The sequence below is a fragment of the Lonchura striata genome, chromosome 1, assembly GCF_050655825.1.
Source record: "Lonchura striata isolate lonStrDom1 chromosome 1, ASM5065582v1, whole genome shotgun sequence".
In the NCBI taxonomy this organism is placed as follows: Eukaryota; Metazoa; Chordata; class Aves; order Passeriformes; family Estrildidae; genus Lonchura; species Lonchura striata.
Window position 1 is genome coordinate 67,131,285 of NC_140703.1, and position 18,742 is coordinate 67,150,026.

General features: G+C 41.8%; 1 protein-coding gene across 1 annotated transcript; it reads right to left on the bottom strand.

Annotated features, from left to right (window-relative positions):
- Positions 1–8,994: 8,994 nt before the first annotated feature.
- Positions 8,995–17,402, bottom strand: RFXAP (regulatory factor X associated protein). The gene is made up of 3 exons (XM_021541863.4): positions 16,817–17,402; positions 14,169–14,276; positions 8,995–12,227 (listed from the first exon to the last, which is right to left on the bottom strand). The coding sequence occupies exons 1-3, from the start codon at positions 17,255–17,257 to the stop codon at positions 12,117–12,119; spliced, it is 660 nt and encodes a 219-aa protein (XP_021397538.3). The 5' UTR covers positions 17,258–17,402; the 3' UTR covers positions 8,995–12,116.
- Between the last annotated feature and the right edge of the window lie 1,340 nt (positions 17,403–18,742).

Genomic DNA, 18,742 nt, shown 5'->3' on the forward strand with positions numbered 1-18,742 from the left:
AAAAAAAAAAAAAATTTTAAATATATGCCCATGAGTTAAAAAAACTAATTAACTTCCAGTGCTTTTTTGCAAAGCACATATATACTTGCATATGTGTCCAGCATGTAAACTAAATCCTGTTCATTCTACAGTATTGATATAGCTTGTTTTAAAGACTGTCTGTATTTAGACTGCTGTGCTGATATCAAGGGTACACCTAAAAGGGACTTGAACTGTGATGCAGAAAAGGGAAATTACACGTGAATTGAAGAAGCAAATAATTACTTCACCATTCATCTTGGGAACAGAAAGCCCCACACTCAAAGGATGCAATGGGAGTCAGCCATGTCCATCCCCTGCACTGGGCCAGTCCTTGGGATCTGACAGTATTGCTGGGGTCTGACTGAGAGGGCTCCCCTGCCAGTCACTCCATGCATCCCCATGGATGGTTTCTCATCTTAGGTACAGGCTTCTTCATTTGCTGAGCTTTTGCCTTGCCTGCAGAGGAAGGTGAGGCAGTGTAAGCCATGAGCTAGTAAAGAGTGAATCTATGTGCAGAACCTCATCTGTGTTCCTTCTGTAAGCAGGGAAACCAACTGCCCATACCCTAATTCCATCCTTGCAAAATGCTGTCCATTTGGAAACCTTTCCTGAGAAGACAGGTGAAACTCTTACTACATTTTGATGGTCTTTCCTTTTGATGAAAGAGTCGAGTATTATTTCTTTCCAGGAATAACAGTCCACTGAAAATTGTTTTTACTTAAGGGTCAGAAAGAGTGATAACATCTCCAACATAATTCCTCCATAGAACAAGTAGAAATATTAGTGGGGAAAAAATGTTTTTCAGAATATTTATTCTCACAAAATACCTGGTGCTACACATTTTGTTGCATAATTAGAAGAGGACACCTGAAATCTTCAGCTGTATAACACATGCAAAATGAAATAATATTCACTGGAAAGACAGTGAGTAAACTAACAGTGTTAACTTTATTTGAATGCATCTTCAGCTGTCTGCAGCATTAGCAGGGCACAGAAGGATAAATTGTTGTTAAGTTTGAGCAGTAATAGCAAGTTGTATAGGAAATTTGTAAATGCAAAGAACTCTTTTTCTGTCACCATTTGATGTCAGCAGTGTCAGAGTGAGATAGGAAAAACTTTACAGTCTCTTGTAGCAATGAAATCCAATAACAATAATAATAACATAAAGAAATTCCGGGTGTGCCATTTACTATTTAGCAGACTTTAGAGACATCAGTTTGGAAAAATTCATTTTCCTCAGCTCTCTCTGTCATAAGTGATCAGATACTAGTAACGTTTTTTACCATGTTTATTGCCTGTCTTCTCCAGTTGCAACTTTGCTCTAGGATGAGCACCTTTTGGTTTTGCTCGTTCCTTTTTTTTTTTAGCAGTTAAGGACAGAGTAAATCACCTCTACTGTCCAGGATCTAGTTCTGTCCCTTATCCTAGGTTCTTCCTTGCCTTTTAGGCTGAAGTCTCCTTCCCTTTTAATATAGAGAGAAGCCTAGGAGTTCCTTTTAGACATTCCCAGCATTGTCATCTTCCTCACAGAGAGCAAAGGGAGATGTTCTGAAGTGCATCTGCTCTTGGGCAGCTCCTGAACTCAGTTTCCTGTCAATGCTGCAGAGCAAAATTGGATGGCCAGTGAAGAGAAGCAGCTTCTTCTGGGGCATTATTTGTTTAATCACAAGGTATTTCAAGCAGGTGAAACACACTGCACTCTGAGCATGCTTGTGTTTTCCCACTGAGTATAAGGGGAACTCAGGGTCATTAGCTCAAATGCAGACTGCTACACTGGATGTATCCAAAAATAGATGATGGGAGCCCTAATGAAGGTGTGGTGACTTTCCCAGCCCAGTAATGATGCTTACTCAACAATGGAAGATGGTAATGGAAGATAATAAATTCAGAGCAGTTTTTCCTTTCCTTTAAGTCTACCTTTATAGTAATCATTTTATAAATAGGATTTCGCTTCCATGCAGTCCATACATGTATCTCATTTAAGGTAGTCACTTTAATACTGCCTTACTAGTTAGGCATTTCTGAAGCCTGATTCTTCTGACCCATTTAAAACCCCTGTATTAGGATGAGGTGAATTTCAGCAAATTTAGCTATTTGCTGAAAACTGGATCAAAACACTCGATTCTGGGCAATGCTGGCAACAGCTGTCTGTTTTTAGCCTTTGGAAAGGCTGATACCACTGTGTCAGTTTCCTGTTTTGGTGGTTTTTGGGGGCTTAGCCCACTGTGCTGTGCAAACATGCAGAAGCTGACAGCTCCTCTCTGAAGGCCACAGTACATGGGAAGAGTGGTAACAGTGGATGAAACAAAAAAGGAAATAAGATGACCTCTGCTCAGATGCAGAGATAAAAAGTAAGGCTAATAAACCATTTATTTCCCTTTGTTTTTGAACAAAGTTTCTTTCACAGGCTTCTCTAATATATCTGAATTGAAATCGGTTAAAATTCAGGTTTCTTACAATTTGCAGCAATGTAACTTTGTATCTCTAATGTCTTCTCCACTTTGGAAGGAGATAATTTCTGCTCAAAGGTCTTCATGAACCTTTAAACCTGTAGTCAATTTAAGGTCTTTATAAATGTTCTACTCATTAATGCTTAGGCTTTGGAGACAAGTCTTCCTGAGAGATTTAAAACCACTTACAGCAAGACTACTTAGTTGAAGGCAGATTTTCAAGTGTTTTTTTTTGAGTCATCAACAGTTCATGACAGTTCATCTTTTCTCTTAAAAGTTTCTGTGGAGGAGTACCATGCATCAGCAGGCAGCAGTGGGAGCCTGATGAGGCAGAGGCATAAAGCACATTCAGTATGGTATGTAGACCACTTCTTTTCCTACTAAATAGTCGAAAGAAGATGACTTTATTGCTGCCAGTTCTTCAGCAGCACCAGTATTAATGTGCTGTTTGCATCCAGAGGTGACAGGAGCATATCTCACATCCTGACTGTCTAGAGGCATTCCATGGCACTGCTGCTTGGGTAGCTCAGTCCCATTCCCTTGCCTAGGGAAAGCTGCCCAGGTACAGCCCAGCAGTGGCTGTAGCACTGCAAGGTGCAGCACGTGCGTGCCCTCCCCATCAGCAGCTATTCCACCAACGTGTTTACTCCTCATCATAACGCTTCCTTGAGCTCAGACTGAAGGGTAATGGATCAGAAGCATAAAGGGCAGCTCTGGCCCAAAGTAGCATCAGCTGGAGTTGAGAAAATCCTTTCCATGTCTCCAGCAGGTACTCTGTCAAGACTTTCACTGCCCTAAGCAGCCTTCTCCAAGCAGCCCCTGTCTGGAACAGGGTGTGAGACTTGATGTCATGGTGAGATCCCTTCCAATATACATTATCCTCTGGGTCTTTTTGAAGATTCAGTGATAGCTGGTTGCCACAGGCAGGAGCTCCCTGTTAGCACTTTCAGGATGAAACATGTTTCTCCTTAGCTATTTCATATTAGTGTTCTCTCAGCATAAAATCAGCACTCCAAACATCTCTTGCTGTAAACATAATCTTACCACACCCCTCTTAAAATGCAGAAAACAAGGCATTTGTGACTGTAACCTTATCTAATCTGCTCTTGTTCTTCCTGACTTTCAACACCCACCTTTGTCTATCAGCTCTCCAACTGAATCTCACCAGTGACTAAGAAGTTGCACAAACAGCTGGATTTACAGAGGCAGCTCAGGCAGAGACTTTGCTTCTTGATTGCATGAAAACAATTAATAAAAAAGCCTGATCAATTTAGGAACTTTAAAGGGGTGTCAAGTATAAGACCAATGTTCTTAGATCAAGGCTGCTATGTCACAACTGTAACTTTTAGGAATACTTTAGCACTACATGGTGCTCATCAAAGGAAAGAAACGTTACATCCTCTGTGCTATTCACTTCTTCCCCTGGTTCCCCATAACCTAGCCTAGTACAAGCAAAATCAATGAGTCATAAGGTAATGAAATACCATTTTTCAAAGTTGAGAAGTGCTGCCTAAAATGTAGATTTATATGATGAGAAGGCCATGTATTTATAGGACATGTGGGTATTGGCTTTACTGAAAGAGGGTAGTTTTTGTTAAGATATTAGGCAGGAATTCTTTATTGTAAGGGTGGGGAGAAACTGGCACGGAAAAAGCTGTCCCAGAGATGCTGTGGATGCCCCATCCTCGGAATTGTTCAAGGCCAGGTTGGATGGGGCTTTGAGTAACCTGGTCTACAGGAGGGTGTCCCTGCCCATGGCAGGAGGCTGGGACTTGATAATCTTTAAGGGTCACTTCTAACCCAAACTATTTGATAACAATGATGTCCCAGATACCCACCAAGCCAGCAACAAGACTTCCTTGCTCTGGAGAAACCTGGAGAACAGGCTGTTACTTGAACATCTGAACCCAACCCCTTTTGACTGGAGACCCCACTGAAGGGGCTGAGAAAATTTTTATAGAGGATTTACAGTTTATGGGTGTTCCAGTAGCCAGAAATGCAATGAAATGATGAAGAAACTGAGGAGGAGGAGGGAGCATACAAGCAGATAAGCCCAGTGGTCATCGCAGGAGGTATCAAGGCAGTACATGCTCAGGCAGCCATTCAAGGCCTGTTTTAAGAGCAGCTTGAAGTACCACAATCCTTATTTGGGTTTTTCCTATACACCCAGCCTGAGAGAGTGTGCCAGCTTCCTGATTAAGCCATTTGATACAGTGAGGCAAGTGGTGTCCCATGTGCTCCAGAGGGTGATCTCTGGTTGCATTTGAGAACCACACTTGGAAGATTACCCTCTGCCTCGCCACAAGACTCATGAGGAACTCAGCTCTGGGGCACTGTTCAAGGACACTATAAACACATCCAGTACATGCTCCTCAAAGAAAAATGCATTCTGAACAGAAACCACACAACTGAAAATGTGGACTATATAGCAAGAGAGCATCTAACTTGGGAAGTGTGACAAACCAGCTCATTTCAAGATCAGGTGGGAAATTGCAGTGCCCAAAGGAAAACAGTCAGCAGGAATCTTCATGAGAACTCCTGACTATGAAATCAGGTTCTTAACAGTGCGTAAGGATGGACAAGTGTGCTTCCCTAAGAGCAATTAAGACGTCAAGTTACCATGAAAAAAGAGCTTGACAGAGTTAGTCCTGTCTTGCAGCGAATAGAGAGATTCTGCGAGACTTTAGATCTGTGAATTAAGAAGTTCTCAACCTGGAGGCATTCATTCACTGAAACAAGGTTTGTTCCTCATGGCAGCTCCATGAGTACCCTTCTGCAAGATACAGGAAGCCTGAGTGGGCATTTTAGTCTTTGTTCAGTTGAGAGAAAGCACTTTGTGTCTCTAGGACAGACACACTTCTGCATGTTGGGGACCAGCACAGAACACAGCCTTTTGCCTGTACCCATCATCTATCCATAGGAAGCTCCGGAACAGCCAGGAACAGCCAGAATCCTGTTACATGTTCACCCTAGGGCTTTCCAGACACCCTGCCTAGGCAAGCCTTACACTACATTGCCATACTGAGGCCACATTTCTCTGCCAGGGAGGTTAGGCACATGAGAATCCCAGCAAGAGGACACCTCCACTTGCACCTGGGCCATGCTTGCAAACTTGGTGCCTGTATAGACAACAATTCTAATTTGCAGGCCATGTCTCTCATGCAAGGTAGACATAACCACTATGTCCTCCAGAATCAGCTACTCTTCCATTACAGTCAATGTGAACATTTGCAGCTAATTGTGAACACATTTTAGATCTTCATAGTGTTTTTATTATCCTTGGATGCTGCTATTTTATATTCTGTGTTAGTATTCAAATAATATTGCATATGAATAGCATAGGGTGAAATAGACCAACCAGTTAATAATTTTAAATACAGACCTCATCAGCAAAGAAAAGCTAGAGAAAACTTGGTAAAATCTGACCCCTTGCACTGTCATAGTAGTGAGTGAGCACATCATATTTCAAAGTGGTTTATTTGATGCTAAAGTGTGTGTTGTCTTAATAATTCAGTTATATCCATGTGAAGCTTTGCAAACAAGAGCAAGGGAACAAACATAATGATGAGCAGAGATAATGTGCATTCAGATAAATTTTCTTTACTTACTCAAGCAATTGGAGTTTTTAATTATTTATAATACTTTTAAAGTACAAGCTAAATGTACCACAGCCTTTCTGCAGATAAGTAGGTGTTAGCAATTTAAATCTTCATTTCATATCACCTCTGTGATATAAATGGGGTTGAGAAGTGAGACAAGAAAGTGAAGAAACAGGCCTTTTTGTGTGGATCAATGAAGCAGTTAAGTTGCAAAGCACTATGCAGAGGGCTAAAATGGTGGATTTGATCAAGGAGTGTTAACTATGGAGTTGTGTCAACTATGACCTATCAATCTGGTGATAAAAGCACTGTGAGTCATCCATAGATAAACAGAAGTCACTTATGTCTATGAATAACTCTGCACTCTGTTTTTCATCAGAAGCAAAGCAAAACATCTGAACTATCCACAAGTATTACTCATGGTTTGTGACATTCTGTAAACCAGCGTAGGTCACTGTATAAAGAACAATACTTGGGCTCTTGCCTCTGAAGAATGAAAAATCACAGATATAGCTTCAGGAGTGCGAGGGATCTGGGCAGCTCGGAGTCCTCCAACCAGCCCCAGAGTACTCTATTCCATGCCATGTCGTACCAAGAAAGATGGAACGACTGCTAACCAAGGGGACACTTTTACAAGCATTCCTCCTGCTACGTTTGATTTGAGGCATTCTGAAGACAACACATTTATTCTGAACAATACACTTTTTAATGCACTCCACTTTCTTTGGCCAGAATTATTCTATTGTAAAAGGGACTATTCACGTCTTGTGTTTTACTGTTAATAAAGTTATTTCTGTTTTAAGAGCTCCTTCCCTTGTTGTCTCCCATTCTTCTCTTTTAAAGAGATTGGCTGTAGGTCCCGATATGACCACAAGTGATTTTGGGAACTGGAGCATTTAGAAAGCCTTTATTCATGCAAATCAGTCTTAGAAAAGAGGAATCAGTAATTGCACTAAGTAAATAATGGGACACTTGACAAAAGAAAATGTACTGAAAATTAATTCAGCATAAAATCTCCATGTATAGTATATGAATCCCTCACTATTCTGTGATAGATTTGATGATTCAAGAGGATGGTTCAGCTTTCTTTTGATGGGAACAGCTCTGATCTGACAGGCAATCAATGAACAGTGATGCTGCCCTGTGACAGAAGCCCCTGGACCAGACTGAAGTTAGTGGAAGGACAGACTTGCAGCTGTGCAGTTCTTGAACTGCTCAAGGACAAAGAGGGATATAGTAAGAATGTAGTCTAGAGAAGCGTCATGTTTCCTTCTATCTAAAATTCAGATTTTGTTCTGCAATAACAGAAGGCAGTAGACAACATAATGGGCCTCAGAGCTACACAGACAGTGCTGGCTTGGGAATCCCATCCAATCTTCTGACCAAACAGGAGCGCACTGCTACCAGTACATCTCCCACTATCTGCACCAGTCTGATGGTGCTGCTATCACAGACTACAAAAATACAGAATAGGTGAGCTGCATTCTACTGAACATCTCTATGTGTAGCTTAGCAACTGCCATTTGTTTTGACACAGACAACTTGTTCAGCACTGTCTTAACAAACACTCCCTGTGCCAATTTTCTGCCCTGAAGATTTGGGTTTTAAAAAGTTTAATCAGAACTGTCCACGCAAATGAGCTGTTCACCTTTTAAAATTTAACCATTTAAAACAAAATCAAATACATCATTCTACAATTTTTGCCAATTACATTTTCACATATATTCTTATACACTGAAAAGTAACCTGATTATGCTTAAATCTAAAATAACTTGCTATAACAAGACCTTGAAACACAAAATGCATTTAGTCAGAACTGGCTGTTTTAGCATAGGAAGAAAAACTCATATAAATTTAACAAAACAGAAAAGAACAGACTTGTTTTTAAAGAAAAACCAAAGATTTTACTCATGTATTGGTCCAGAACTGTTTATATAAAGTTTTTCAAGTTTTTTTTAAAGAACAATTTGCACAGTGCTAAATACAATAAATCCCTACAGAATAAGTTCTGCACATACAAAAAAGAGAGCTTGTAAAAATCCATAAAACTAACAAATACTGCTGAAGAGATACTATTTAGTGGATCAAACTGCTGCAATATAAAAGTAGTACTTGACAATAAGCACCTAACCCATTTGGATAACCTCTATTCAGAAATGTGGCTTAATACAAAACTATTTTTATAAATAAAACATGGGATTTAACACATAATATAGTGTTTGGATTCTTAACTAAATCAATTTCAAGTTCATTTTAATTGTCATTTTAACCTGCAAAGTCTAGTACTGCAGCTGATTAGAGATCTGTTGTCTTAATAAAAGAATTTTAACTATAACTTTTTGAGAAGAAAAATATTAGATTTTGAATTATTTACTATTATGAGTTAAAAGCTTTAAAATTTAATTTAGTCACTTAAAAATTAGTGGTATTCTAATCTGTAATTAAGTTATATTTCTTATATTTATATAAGAAGTTAGTAATTTCAAATAACTCCATGTAACAAGGTCCAGATCTCAGTTTCATACTTTTCACCTGATACTTTTTAAAGCTTTTTGCCATTTATCACTTTAGGAACTTAAATTTTTTACATGCTATGCATGCATTTCAAACCTACTCAACTTGCAGGTAATAAACGCAGCACCTACTTGTACTTCTCTGAACTGCTGGATTGACTTCCTGATGGCACATTGTCTTTGCCTTTAGTGCAAGACTCTACAGGACATAAATTTCTCCTATCCCTGAGCAATTGCTGTTAGGTAATGCTACTGGACTGGCTCAACTTCAGAACTTTGTTTCACAGTGTCCATAGAAATTAACTGACTTCCATCAATGATTGTCATCAAAGACAAAACTGTAAATGTTTATATAGAAAAATGTTAATTTATTACAATTTTGGTAGAAAAGGGTGTACAACTAAACACTGCTACCATAAACAAATTTTTATTAACAGATTAAATATTAAAATGAAGGTTTACAAATAATTGGAAAAGACTTCCCCAGATTTCAAAGGAAACATCACCGTAACAGATCATGCAGCCAGTGCTACATGGAGTAAGATGATTGATTACATGAGCTCAATTGGGAATTCTGGAAAAATCATGGACTGGCCAGAAGGCAAAGATTTTGGAGCATTGCCAGAGAAGGAGCTTTGTGTACAAGAAGCACCCCCACATAAGGAGTTTCCAGAAGATGAAAGAGACTATGCCCTATTTAGTGACAGTTCCTGCTGTGTGGCAGGAAACCATCAGAGGCGGACAAGTCATTGAGGCTGCTGAAGAAGGTGAGTCAAGCCACTTTGCAGAGGTGAAAGCCACCTGAACTAGCCCTAGAGATTGCTGAACGAGAAAAGCGACCTGTCTCTATCCTGACTCCTGGATGGTAGCTAATGCCCTATGGAGGTGGATGGAAAAATGGAAGACCAATTGGCAACCAAGGGATAAACCCATTTGGGCTGGACTGCACTTGCATTGGGGCAGGACATCAGTGCACATGTTGAAAACATGACTAGAAAGGTATATCAGGGAGATGTTCACATGCCCAAAAAACACACCACTGAAGAACAGGTAGATAAGGCTGCCAAAACTGAATTAACTTAGGTACACTTGGAGTGGAAGGTGAGCTATTTATAACCTGATGGGGCCATGAAACATCAGCTGCAACAGACAGATGAGCTCATCATTGAGGGATGGACCTGACCATGGAGGCCATTGCATAGACCATTCATGAATGAAAAGCATGTGCTGCAATCAACCAAGCCACTGAAGTAAACATTCCCTGGAATAGAGGTCAGCAGCTGGGTTTCCAGTATGATGAGGCCTGGCAAACTGGACCACTGCCATGAACATGCCAAATACATGGTACATACCATGGAAGAGGTAACAACTGGCTAGCTGGCAACAAACCCTGTAAACCATTGCCACTGCTCAAAACACAATCTCGGATCTTGAGAGACACATTTTGTGGCAACACAGTACCCCAGAGAGAATCAAATCAGACAATGGGACTACTTTTCAAAACAACCTCATAAACTCCTGGGAAAAGAAAAAAGGTATTGAGTGGACATCACATCCCTTATCACCCATAAGCCTCTGGAAAGACTGAGTGGTATAATGGACTGCTGAAGACTGTGTTAAGAGTGTTAGGTAATGGGACATGGAAGGATTGGGATATAAATTTAACAAAAGTGACTTGACTGGTTAACACCAAATCTGCAAACCTCCCTGGTCCTGCCAGAACAAAACCCCTACACACTGGGAGGAGATAATACTATACATGGGAAATGGCTGGGAAAATCAGGGTCGATTTCTCTCCCTATAGAAAAAGGCAAACTTATTTATGAGACTGTCTTTGCTCAAATACCTGGGTGTCCTTGGTGGGTAATGCAGAAGGATGGAAGACCCAGTGTGTGCTCCAAGGAGATTTAACCTTGTTGGGGAAATAATTTGTAGTGTAAATTGTTATGTTGCAAAAGTAAAGCACCAAAAAATGACATGAACTGATGAAGCATGAATATTGTGACGAATAAGGAGAGTGGGAGGCACAGGGCCAACATTGGTGTCCAATATGTAAGTGTGCTGCTTCGCCTGTCCTGAGCACTCATCTTGATGGAATCTAACCCAAGTCATAGCCTGATTTTGGACATCTGAATGGGTGGGGGATGCTCTTGAGATGGGAAAATAATACCTATCTGTGAAAGGACAGGGGATAGCAGGTAATGAAAATTTATAAATCTGTATGTCCAGCCAAAGTCTACCCATCACAGCCCCTCTGCTCTGGTGAAAACCCCATCTGGTAGACTGCATCCACCTCTGGAACCCATGACATAGGAAGGACATCCACCTGTTACAGCAAATGCAAAGACGGATCACAAGTTGATTAGAGGGATGGAAGACCTCTTCTGTGAGGAAAGGCTGAGAGAATTGGAATTGTTCAGCCTGGAAAAGAGGTGGCTTCATGGTGACCTAATTGTAGCCTTCCATTACCTGAAGAGACCCTACAGGAAAGATGGGAAAGGGACTTTTTACAAGGGCATGTACGGACAGGATAAAGGGGAATGGGTTCAGACTGGGAGTACATTTATATTAGATATCAGGAAGAAATTCTTTACTGTGAGGATAGCCAGGGACAGGAACAGGTTGCTCAGAAAAGTTGTGTATGTATACCCTGCTCCCCCCCCCCCCCACCCGGGAAGCATTCCAGGGTGGGCAGAGCTCTGAGTAACCTGGTCTTATGAAAAGTGTCCCTGTTCACAGCAGGGAAGTTGGAACTTCATGATCTTTCAAGGTCCCTTCCATCTGTTAAGGAATACATCTGGTGCAGGTAGCTGATTTGTAGGCTGTAGAGATGCAGACTGAGATGCAAATTGAGCTCTGTGTGGGAGCTAAGAAAGGAGGCAGTGAACTGCCAACTCTTTGCATAACAAGAGGCATGAAGGTGAGTGGCTAGCCAGGTGAATGGACACAGGGACATGGCAGGAATGGAAGACTCAGAAGTGAAGACTCAAGAGGAAGAGCGAGGCTTGCCTTAAACTGTGATGGTATAAAAGTCCAGGAGCTCCTTTGTCTGAGATCCCTCCTGAGAGGCACCAACCCAGGCTGTTTCTGTGTTATTACACTGTTAATAGATTGCTTTATGGAAAAAGGTGTCACACCTGGGGTCAAACCAGTAAGGAAACCTGGTCTGACTGCAAGCCAGGTGTGCAGGGAGTCAAGTGGTGCACCTGTCAGATCACTGGAGCTACCTGCAGTAAAGGAGCTTTGGTCCCAGAAGTTGAAGTCTCTGGCCCTGGGAGAGTGACTGTCAGAGAGTCCTGTAAATACTCAGACTGCTAAGTTTCCATAACACAACCCAGGCCATTCTATGATTTGCTTACAATTCTGTAGACACCCAAGCAGCTCAAAATCTTAGAAGTGCAAACAAGAAACAAATACGTAACAACAGCAACTTCAACTTTTTTTTAAACATTGAGATTCTTTGTATTTATACAAAATACAGATCCTGTCCCTCCTTCAGCACCACTCATCCACAGATCATTGATCTTTCCTCATTACCCAGGTGCTCCTTGAAACTGTTGCTGCCTTTGTTGCAAAGCTTGTTGACTTAACAGTTGCTGTTGTTTCTGTAGAAACTGTACTACTTCTGGGCTTCTGAGGAGGGACTGAAAGAGAGAGAAAATGAATTTTACTTTACAAAACTCACTTATGTTAAATAGCTACTATAGTAATATTTTTCCATTACATTAATTTGCACATTACCCTCTGCTGTTGCTTAATATCACAAAACCCCTGTAACCATAGCAAACAGAGTAATCCATTGACATACTATAACCAAACCATCTTTCAGTTGTGTTTCACTTCTACAGCTATGTTTCAACTAAGCTAATTTCTACATTTCCCACTGCAGATAGCTCAAAAGCAGTTTAATAAATTAATAAAATATTGTAATCCTGCAACAAAGTTCATGTGCCTGTCATAGTTCAAGCATCAGGACTATGCCCGTAGCACATATTTTAGTTTTAGGCAGTCCCATGAGGAGCAGGGAGTTGGACTTAATGATCCTTGTGAGTCCCTTCCAACTCAAGATGGGTTTCACTGACTGTCCAGAATTTCCCATTATTTCAAAACAGCAGCACATCCAGAGGGAATGAGTTAAAAAACTCCTCTGTATTCAATCAAAAGACAAAAGTATCTAAAAGTATTTGCATCTGGCTTCTGTCCTAAATAGCTTCAGTCTGTAATGCAACTCTGGTTGTTCACACTCATGCCTGAATGGTGGCAGCACAAGTGATTGTAAGGTAAAATGGCAAATTGAGTTGGGAATTGATCCTTCCAAAAATTAATAGAAGAAAAGGTTGAGGTTTTTTTTTTTGTTTTTTTTTTCAGCTGAATGAATTCCCTAGATGCTTGCTTATTATCCATGGTCACTTCAGTGATACAACCAAAGAGGTATTGCAACTGCAAGTCAGAGGAGAAAGAGAGAAGCAAGAACCAGATCAAGGAGAATGTGAATTTCAGGAATACTGAAAAGAATTCTAAATTCTTAAACAGCCTTGACATAATTAGTGCAAAAGCTCTGAACATCTATTGAAAGAGCTCCTTCTATAAAAAATAATATTTCATTCATAAGATACCTTTCAAATTTAATTGAAAGCCACATCAACAGAAACAGTCAGGAAAGAGGGCAGCAAGCCAGTAAGTGGGGCATGAAGAACAAGAGATAATATGAAAACTACTCCATAGTTCATTACTTGTTTTCCTCATAAAAACTGAAAAGCTATGAATACTCCTCTGAGTTTTAGATGCAATCACTAAAAAAGTGCTATCACTTATAAAGAATTATCAGGAAATACATCTAGGTAGTTATATACCAAAGACTGACATGATGTTTTTTTTAAGGCTTTCCAAATTTCTGAACTAGCACTACAGTGCTATATTGAGGATTGTTAAATTGTCTTAATTGCACAAGTAAGAGAGAGAAGACAAACAGTACCAATAGCTTTTACAGTCCCAAGAGCTTCTGAAGAATAGGGACTGTAAAAACATGCAACAAAGAAAGTTGTAGTGAAGAAGCCGAACAAACTGTAGGTAATGAATTATTTCCTTGCATTGGGCTTAACTTGTTAAAGGAGAAACCAGTGTTTAAAAAACACTAAGACATGCCATTCATGCAGTCTGCAAATATAAATCACACTGTTTGCTTAGAGTTTGCTTTATCAATGCACATTAACTTTGATATGATATACCTACAACTTCTATAACGCACCATAGTAAAGCTTACATCAGACCGAAAGTCCATTCATTGTTCTACCTAAGGCTTTGGTCCAATAAGCTAAAATCATCTCAGGTATACTGTATTATTTACCCTAAAGAAGCCATCTCATCTGTTTTACCAAAACTTCAGATCCTTAAATTCAGTCATCTTAGTATTCTTCACAGAGACACCAAAGCACACATCTCTGAAGCATGTTTCAAATTTGAAAATATGCACTTGCAGTGCATGCTTATTAAACGGATTTTCTTTTTTTACTATGGTGACAGGTAAACACTGTTACATTGACTTTATTTATTTGAATTCAAAACCTCTCAAATACAAGACTTACCAGTCTCTTTTTATTCAATACTTGTTCTAAAAGAGTAGGTCTTGCTGGGCGATCTCCAACGGATCCTGTCCTCTGCTTTGTGACAGACACTGAACCTTCAACACTATCCTGCACATGACAGAAAACAGAAAAAAAAAGGAGGTCAGACTATGAACTCTGATACAATCATACACCAAAAATCCCAAGAGTAAAGAACACCTGCAGAGAAAAGTAACAGCACAGGAATGGAAATCTGTCTAGTCAAGACCTGGCCTCTTCTTTCAACCTCCTTTCACTATTTCACCAGCAAGAGTGAAGCAACACAGCTGACTTGGTCTTCTATACTGCAAAACTGAACAGGTTACTAGGCCCAGTTAATGGCTTCATTTTTTTGATTGGACTTCTTAAAAGTGAAGTAATTCACAAAAGGTCAGCCTCCAGCTTGTGAAAATTAATATTATTTACCATTTGTAATTGGCCAGGAATGACAATAATCCTTGTTGTACCAAACTTCAGAATGCTATACTAAACTTGCCAAAGCCACAGGCTTTTTTTTTTTTCCAAGTTTATTCTGTTGCCTGTACAATCACCAGTCATCTGAATGAGACAGACTAGTACAACATGGCTTTACAATCTGCTCTAATGAAAATACGAAAGGTTTGGAAAATTTCAATGTTGAATCCTATGTGTATTACATTCACAACGTACTGATACTTCCATCTACCTGAAAGGGTTCAAAAGCAGGAACAACAAAAAACTATCCCACAGAAGTGAAAAATGAAACTTCTACTAGGAATTTCTACTGAAATTGGTCTCAGTAAACACCACTGCAAAAAAGTAAATTTAGCAATAAATACCCTTTCTTCTGCAAGTACAGGCCCTAATTTCCTTACATTCAAAGAATCCTGCACTCACACTGGTAAAAGAAAGCCCACCCTCTTCCAACATGCAATAATCACTATTTCACACTACAGATCAAAAAGTTTTAATCCATCAGTACATGAAATGCAGCATTTTTACCCTCCTCACATACTGTCCCCTTTTCTAAACTAGGACAAGTATTTGTATAGACACATCATGAATCGGGCAAGATGAACTATTAGGGAAGGAAGGGAGGGAAAGTCATGCTGGAATACAAATCTAGAATTCATTCTCCTCTTGAATAATGTGTAGAGCTTCTCTCACCTCCCTGAAAAGAGAAGCAGCTATTAGAATTAGACAAGGCTCACAAAGCAGCAAGGATTATAAAAGTGCATAACTTTTTTCTTGGAAACAAGCATGCTATCTATGCCTTTTCAACGTGAGAAGAAAAAAACTTAGAGGCAAGCTTTACAAGTAAGTATTAAGAACACAAGGACTAATGTAAACGCTAACACTAATGTCAACACTATTCTAATGTAAATACTACCTGGCAAATGAGGCTGACACCAAAGATTCAAAAACAAAGTGAGCATTCACACCAGGCAGCAGACCTGAACACACTACCAGAATGTAACTAGAGCCTCAGAGGGTTCAAGAAAAATCCAAAATACTATATGGAACACGTATCACTTATAGTTACAGAATACATCACGAAAACCTCAGCAAGTCCTCTGAACTGAAAGCAAAAGACAAAAGTGTCTAAGAGTATTTGCATCTGGCTTCTGTCCTAAAAAAGATGAGAATATTCCCTAGCAGCATTACGTACACTTCCCTTTTTTAAAGCACCTGCCTCGTGGCTTTTACAGACTTACAAAAGAAGGTTCTTTCACATGATACCCAGTATGGTTACTATTATATTTATATTAAAACAAATGAAACAGGAAAATATTTGGGTGGTCAGTTTGCAGTTAGATCACTTCCCAGCAACACAATTCCAGACACAGCTCTGATGACATAAAAGGGTTGCTTTTAGCAGGGTGCCAAGTTGAGATTTTTTTTTCTTCTGACAATCACTATTTTACACCTACCCCTTTGAGTACAAACCACTCAGCACCTTAAAGTGTAAAACATTCCCCTTTTTCTGTTTCATCTAAATACAAGATCTGAAACACTATACAAGCGACCATCACAGAAGTGTATGGTCCTAGCTGAGTCACAAACTGTAGGAAAAAGAGTATTTAAAAAACTGAACGTTACCATCATTTTTCCCACTAATATTATTTCCCCATCTAAACAATACACATTCGCTTATACAAGTTAAGTATGAACTAGCAGCTGTTGAAATATTTACCTGCCATTTAATGTAAAAGTAATAACCAAAAAGCATCCCGAAAAACCTACACAACTGATTTTTGTACAACCTGATACCCAACGGCCTTTGTGACTTTAAAGCCCCATACTTCAGCACCAGCTGTCTGACATCTCTCTTAGATCTATCCTTTCTGACAAGTCTAACATGTCTCTTAAATCTATACTTCCCTAGCACGGGAAAAAAGCCATGCTGCAAGCGAAGCATCTTCTAGCGATATTTTTTTTTTTTCTTGGAATCTGATATAGCTGTAAGCTTCTACAGTTTACGTCAGAGGTGACAACAAACGGAGTTTGCTCGTGCAGACAGAAGAAGAGCGAGCTGTAGGACGGCCCCAAACCTCTTCTCTGTCTCTGGCCACCCGACCCAGTTTTTCACGGGGGCCCCGCTCCGAGGCACCGCGCGGCACCGGGGGTGGCCGGGCCGCCCCCCGCCTCACCTCGGCCCGCGGGCCGCCCCCCGCGGCCGCCGCCCCGCCGCCCCCCAGGGCCTGGTCGCTCTTCTTGCGCTTGTACTTGTCCTTGTAGATCTTGTTGCGGTGCCGCTTGCACATCCAGGGCTTGCGCTGCTTCACCACCTGCGTGGTGGTCTCGCTGCAGCCCTCGTACGTGCAGCTCTTGCACTCGCCGCCCGCCGCCGCCTCGCCGCTCGCAGCCCCCGGCGCCGCCGCCTCCTCCTCCTCCAGCTCCTCCAGGCTGGCCGTGCTCTCGCCGCCCACCACCTCCAACTCCACCTCCTCCTCCCCCACCTCGATCTCGCCGGGGGCCTCCAGCTCGTAGAACACCATGAGGCCGCCGCTAGCGGAGGGCGGCAGCTGCGGGTCGGCGCTCGGCTGCAGCACCACCCCCGCCGCCCCCTCCTCGCCGCCGCCCGGCTGCATGACGAGCAGCGTCAGCTGCTGCTGCTGCTGCTGCTGCGGCGGCGGCGGCGGCGAGGAGGAGGCGGAGGAGGCGGGAGCGGCGGCGGGGCTGCCCTGCAGGGCGGCGGTGCCGTGCCCGGCCCGGCCCGGCCGGTCCCCGCGCGCGCCGCCCGCGCGCAGCCGCCGCGCGCCCCGCGCAGGCGCCCCGGCCGCGCTCAGGGGCGGGGCCCCGCTCGGGCGGCGCGCGTCGGCGCTGCGGCGGCGCCGCGGGCGGGCGGCGCTCGCGGTTTGGCCCGGGCGGTAGATGCCCGTGGTCGAAAGTCAGTGTCTGAAAGCAATCAGAAAGTTTTATCAGCATGTTGCACGCTTGGCGTGGGAATTGGTTTGTTAGTCCCTGACCTGCTGTGTAAGCACACGGCAGCGGGTTTTGGATATGGCGGCAGGGTGAAAGGAAAGAGAGAAAAGATGAATTAGAGGGGGTGAGGGGTCAGAGAGAGGAAAATAAAAGAAAAAAGAACATAAAGGAGAGAAAAGAGAAAAAAAGAGGTGCTACCCAGACTTGGAGGGGGGTACTTTTTCATGGACAGGTTTCTCGCTTTCTGTGCAGATTAATTATTGTGCACAGTCTGTATTTACTGTCAGATCTTTTGGGAAATAGCTCAGAGAGCTTCAAGGAACTTCAGTGGTCTTGATCTCCTCCCACAGTCTATGCCACATCTTGCCCTCATTCCTGGGCTTGTGTGGTGCTGTGTTGATCCCATCTACAGTGACCATAACAAGGCTGTTTGTCCTGGAAGAGTGCCGCCCTCCGTCCACATGTCCCCAGCCTCATCTCGCTCTTTCTCACAGGGTTAACACCAGCAATCCTTGTCAGTGCAAACGGTCCTTGGTTGGCTCCATTGCTATCCAGCTATCTTAGAGACATACACATTATCCTGTCATCTTCTGGGATTCAACACTCTGTCAGCCTGCCCAGCCTCCTGTCCTGCTGTGTCGTGTGATGGCTGTCCAGACTCAAGCTTTCCTGCCACAGATCTTCACAAATGTGGCTCTAGGCTGTACATGTGTTATGAATGGGGTCCCATATGTCCAATTTCATAAATCACAAGATTGAAATTCAGCAGCAATTTTAATTGGGATATAAAATAATAATAATACAATCAAATATAATGAAGTGGTTACAAAGAGTTATTTGGCAATAGTTCAGATAGAGCATAAGCAAAACCGTTTGGGGTACAGGGAGGGTTCTCACCCTGCCACCTGTACAAAAGACAAAGGATCCAAACACAACTTTTATACTGTATGCTAATACATATTCATCAATAGTTTCTCCTGTTTTTGATTCTTGAAATGTACGTCACTCTGCTGCAATGGTGCATGCTCCCATTATTGCTATGGTGTCTTCATGTCTCTTTGGGGGTCTTCTTGGAGGAAGGCTGAAGGTCTTCCTCGCTGTCCTCTGAATAACCTGGTAGGTTGCGCATGCACATTGAGCTTGATGCATTA

Excerpts from the sequence above, each read along its gene's own strand:
- RFXAP (XM_021541863.4), bottom strand. The coding sequence starts at position 17,257 with ATGCAGCCGGGCGGCGGCGAGGAGGGGGCGGCGGGGGTGGTGCTGCAG. Across the intron at positions 14,277-16,816 it reads GGGGCGGCCCGCGGGCCGAG|GATAGTGTTGAAGGTTCAGT; the intron begins GTGAGGCGGGGG and ends TGTCATGTGCAG. Across the intron at positions 12,228-14,168 it reads TATTGAATAAAAAGAGACTG|TCCCTCCTCAGAAGCCCAGA; the intron begins GTAAGTCTTGTA and ends TCTCTCTTTCAG.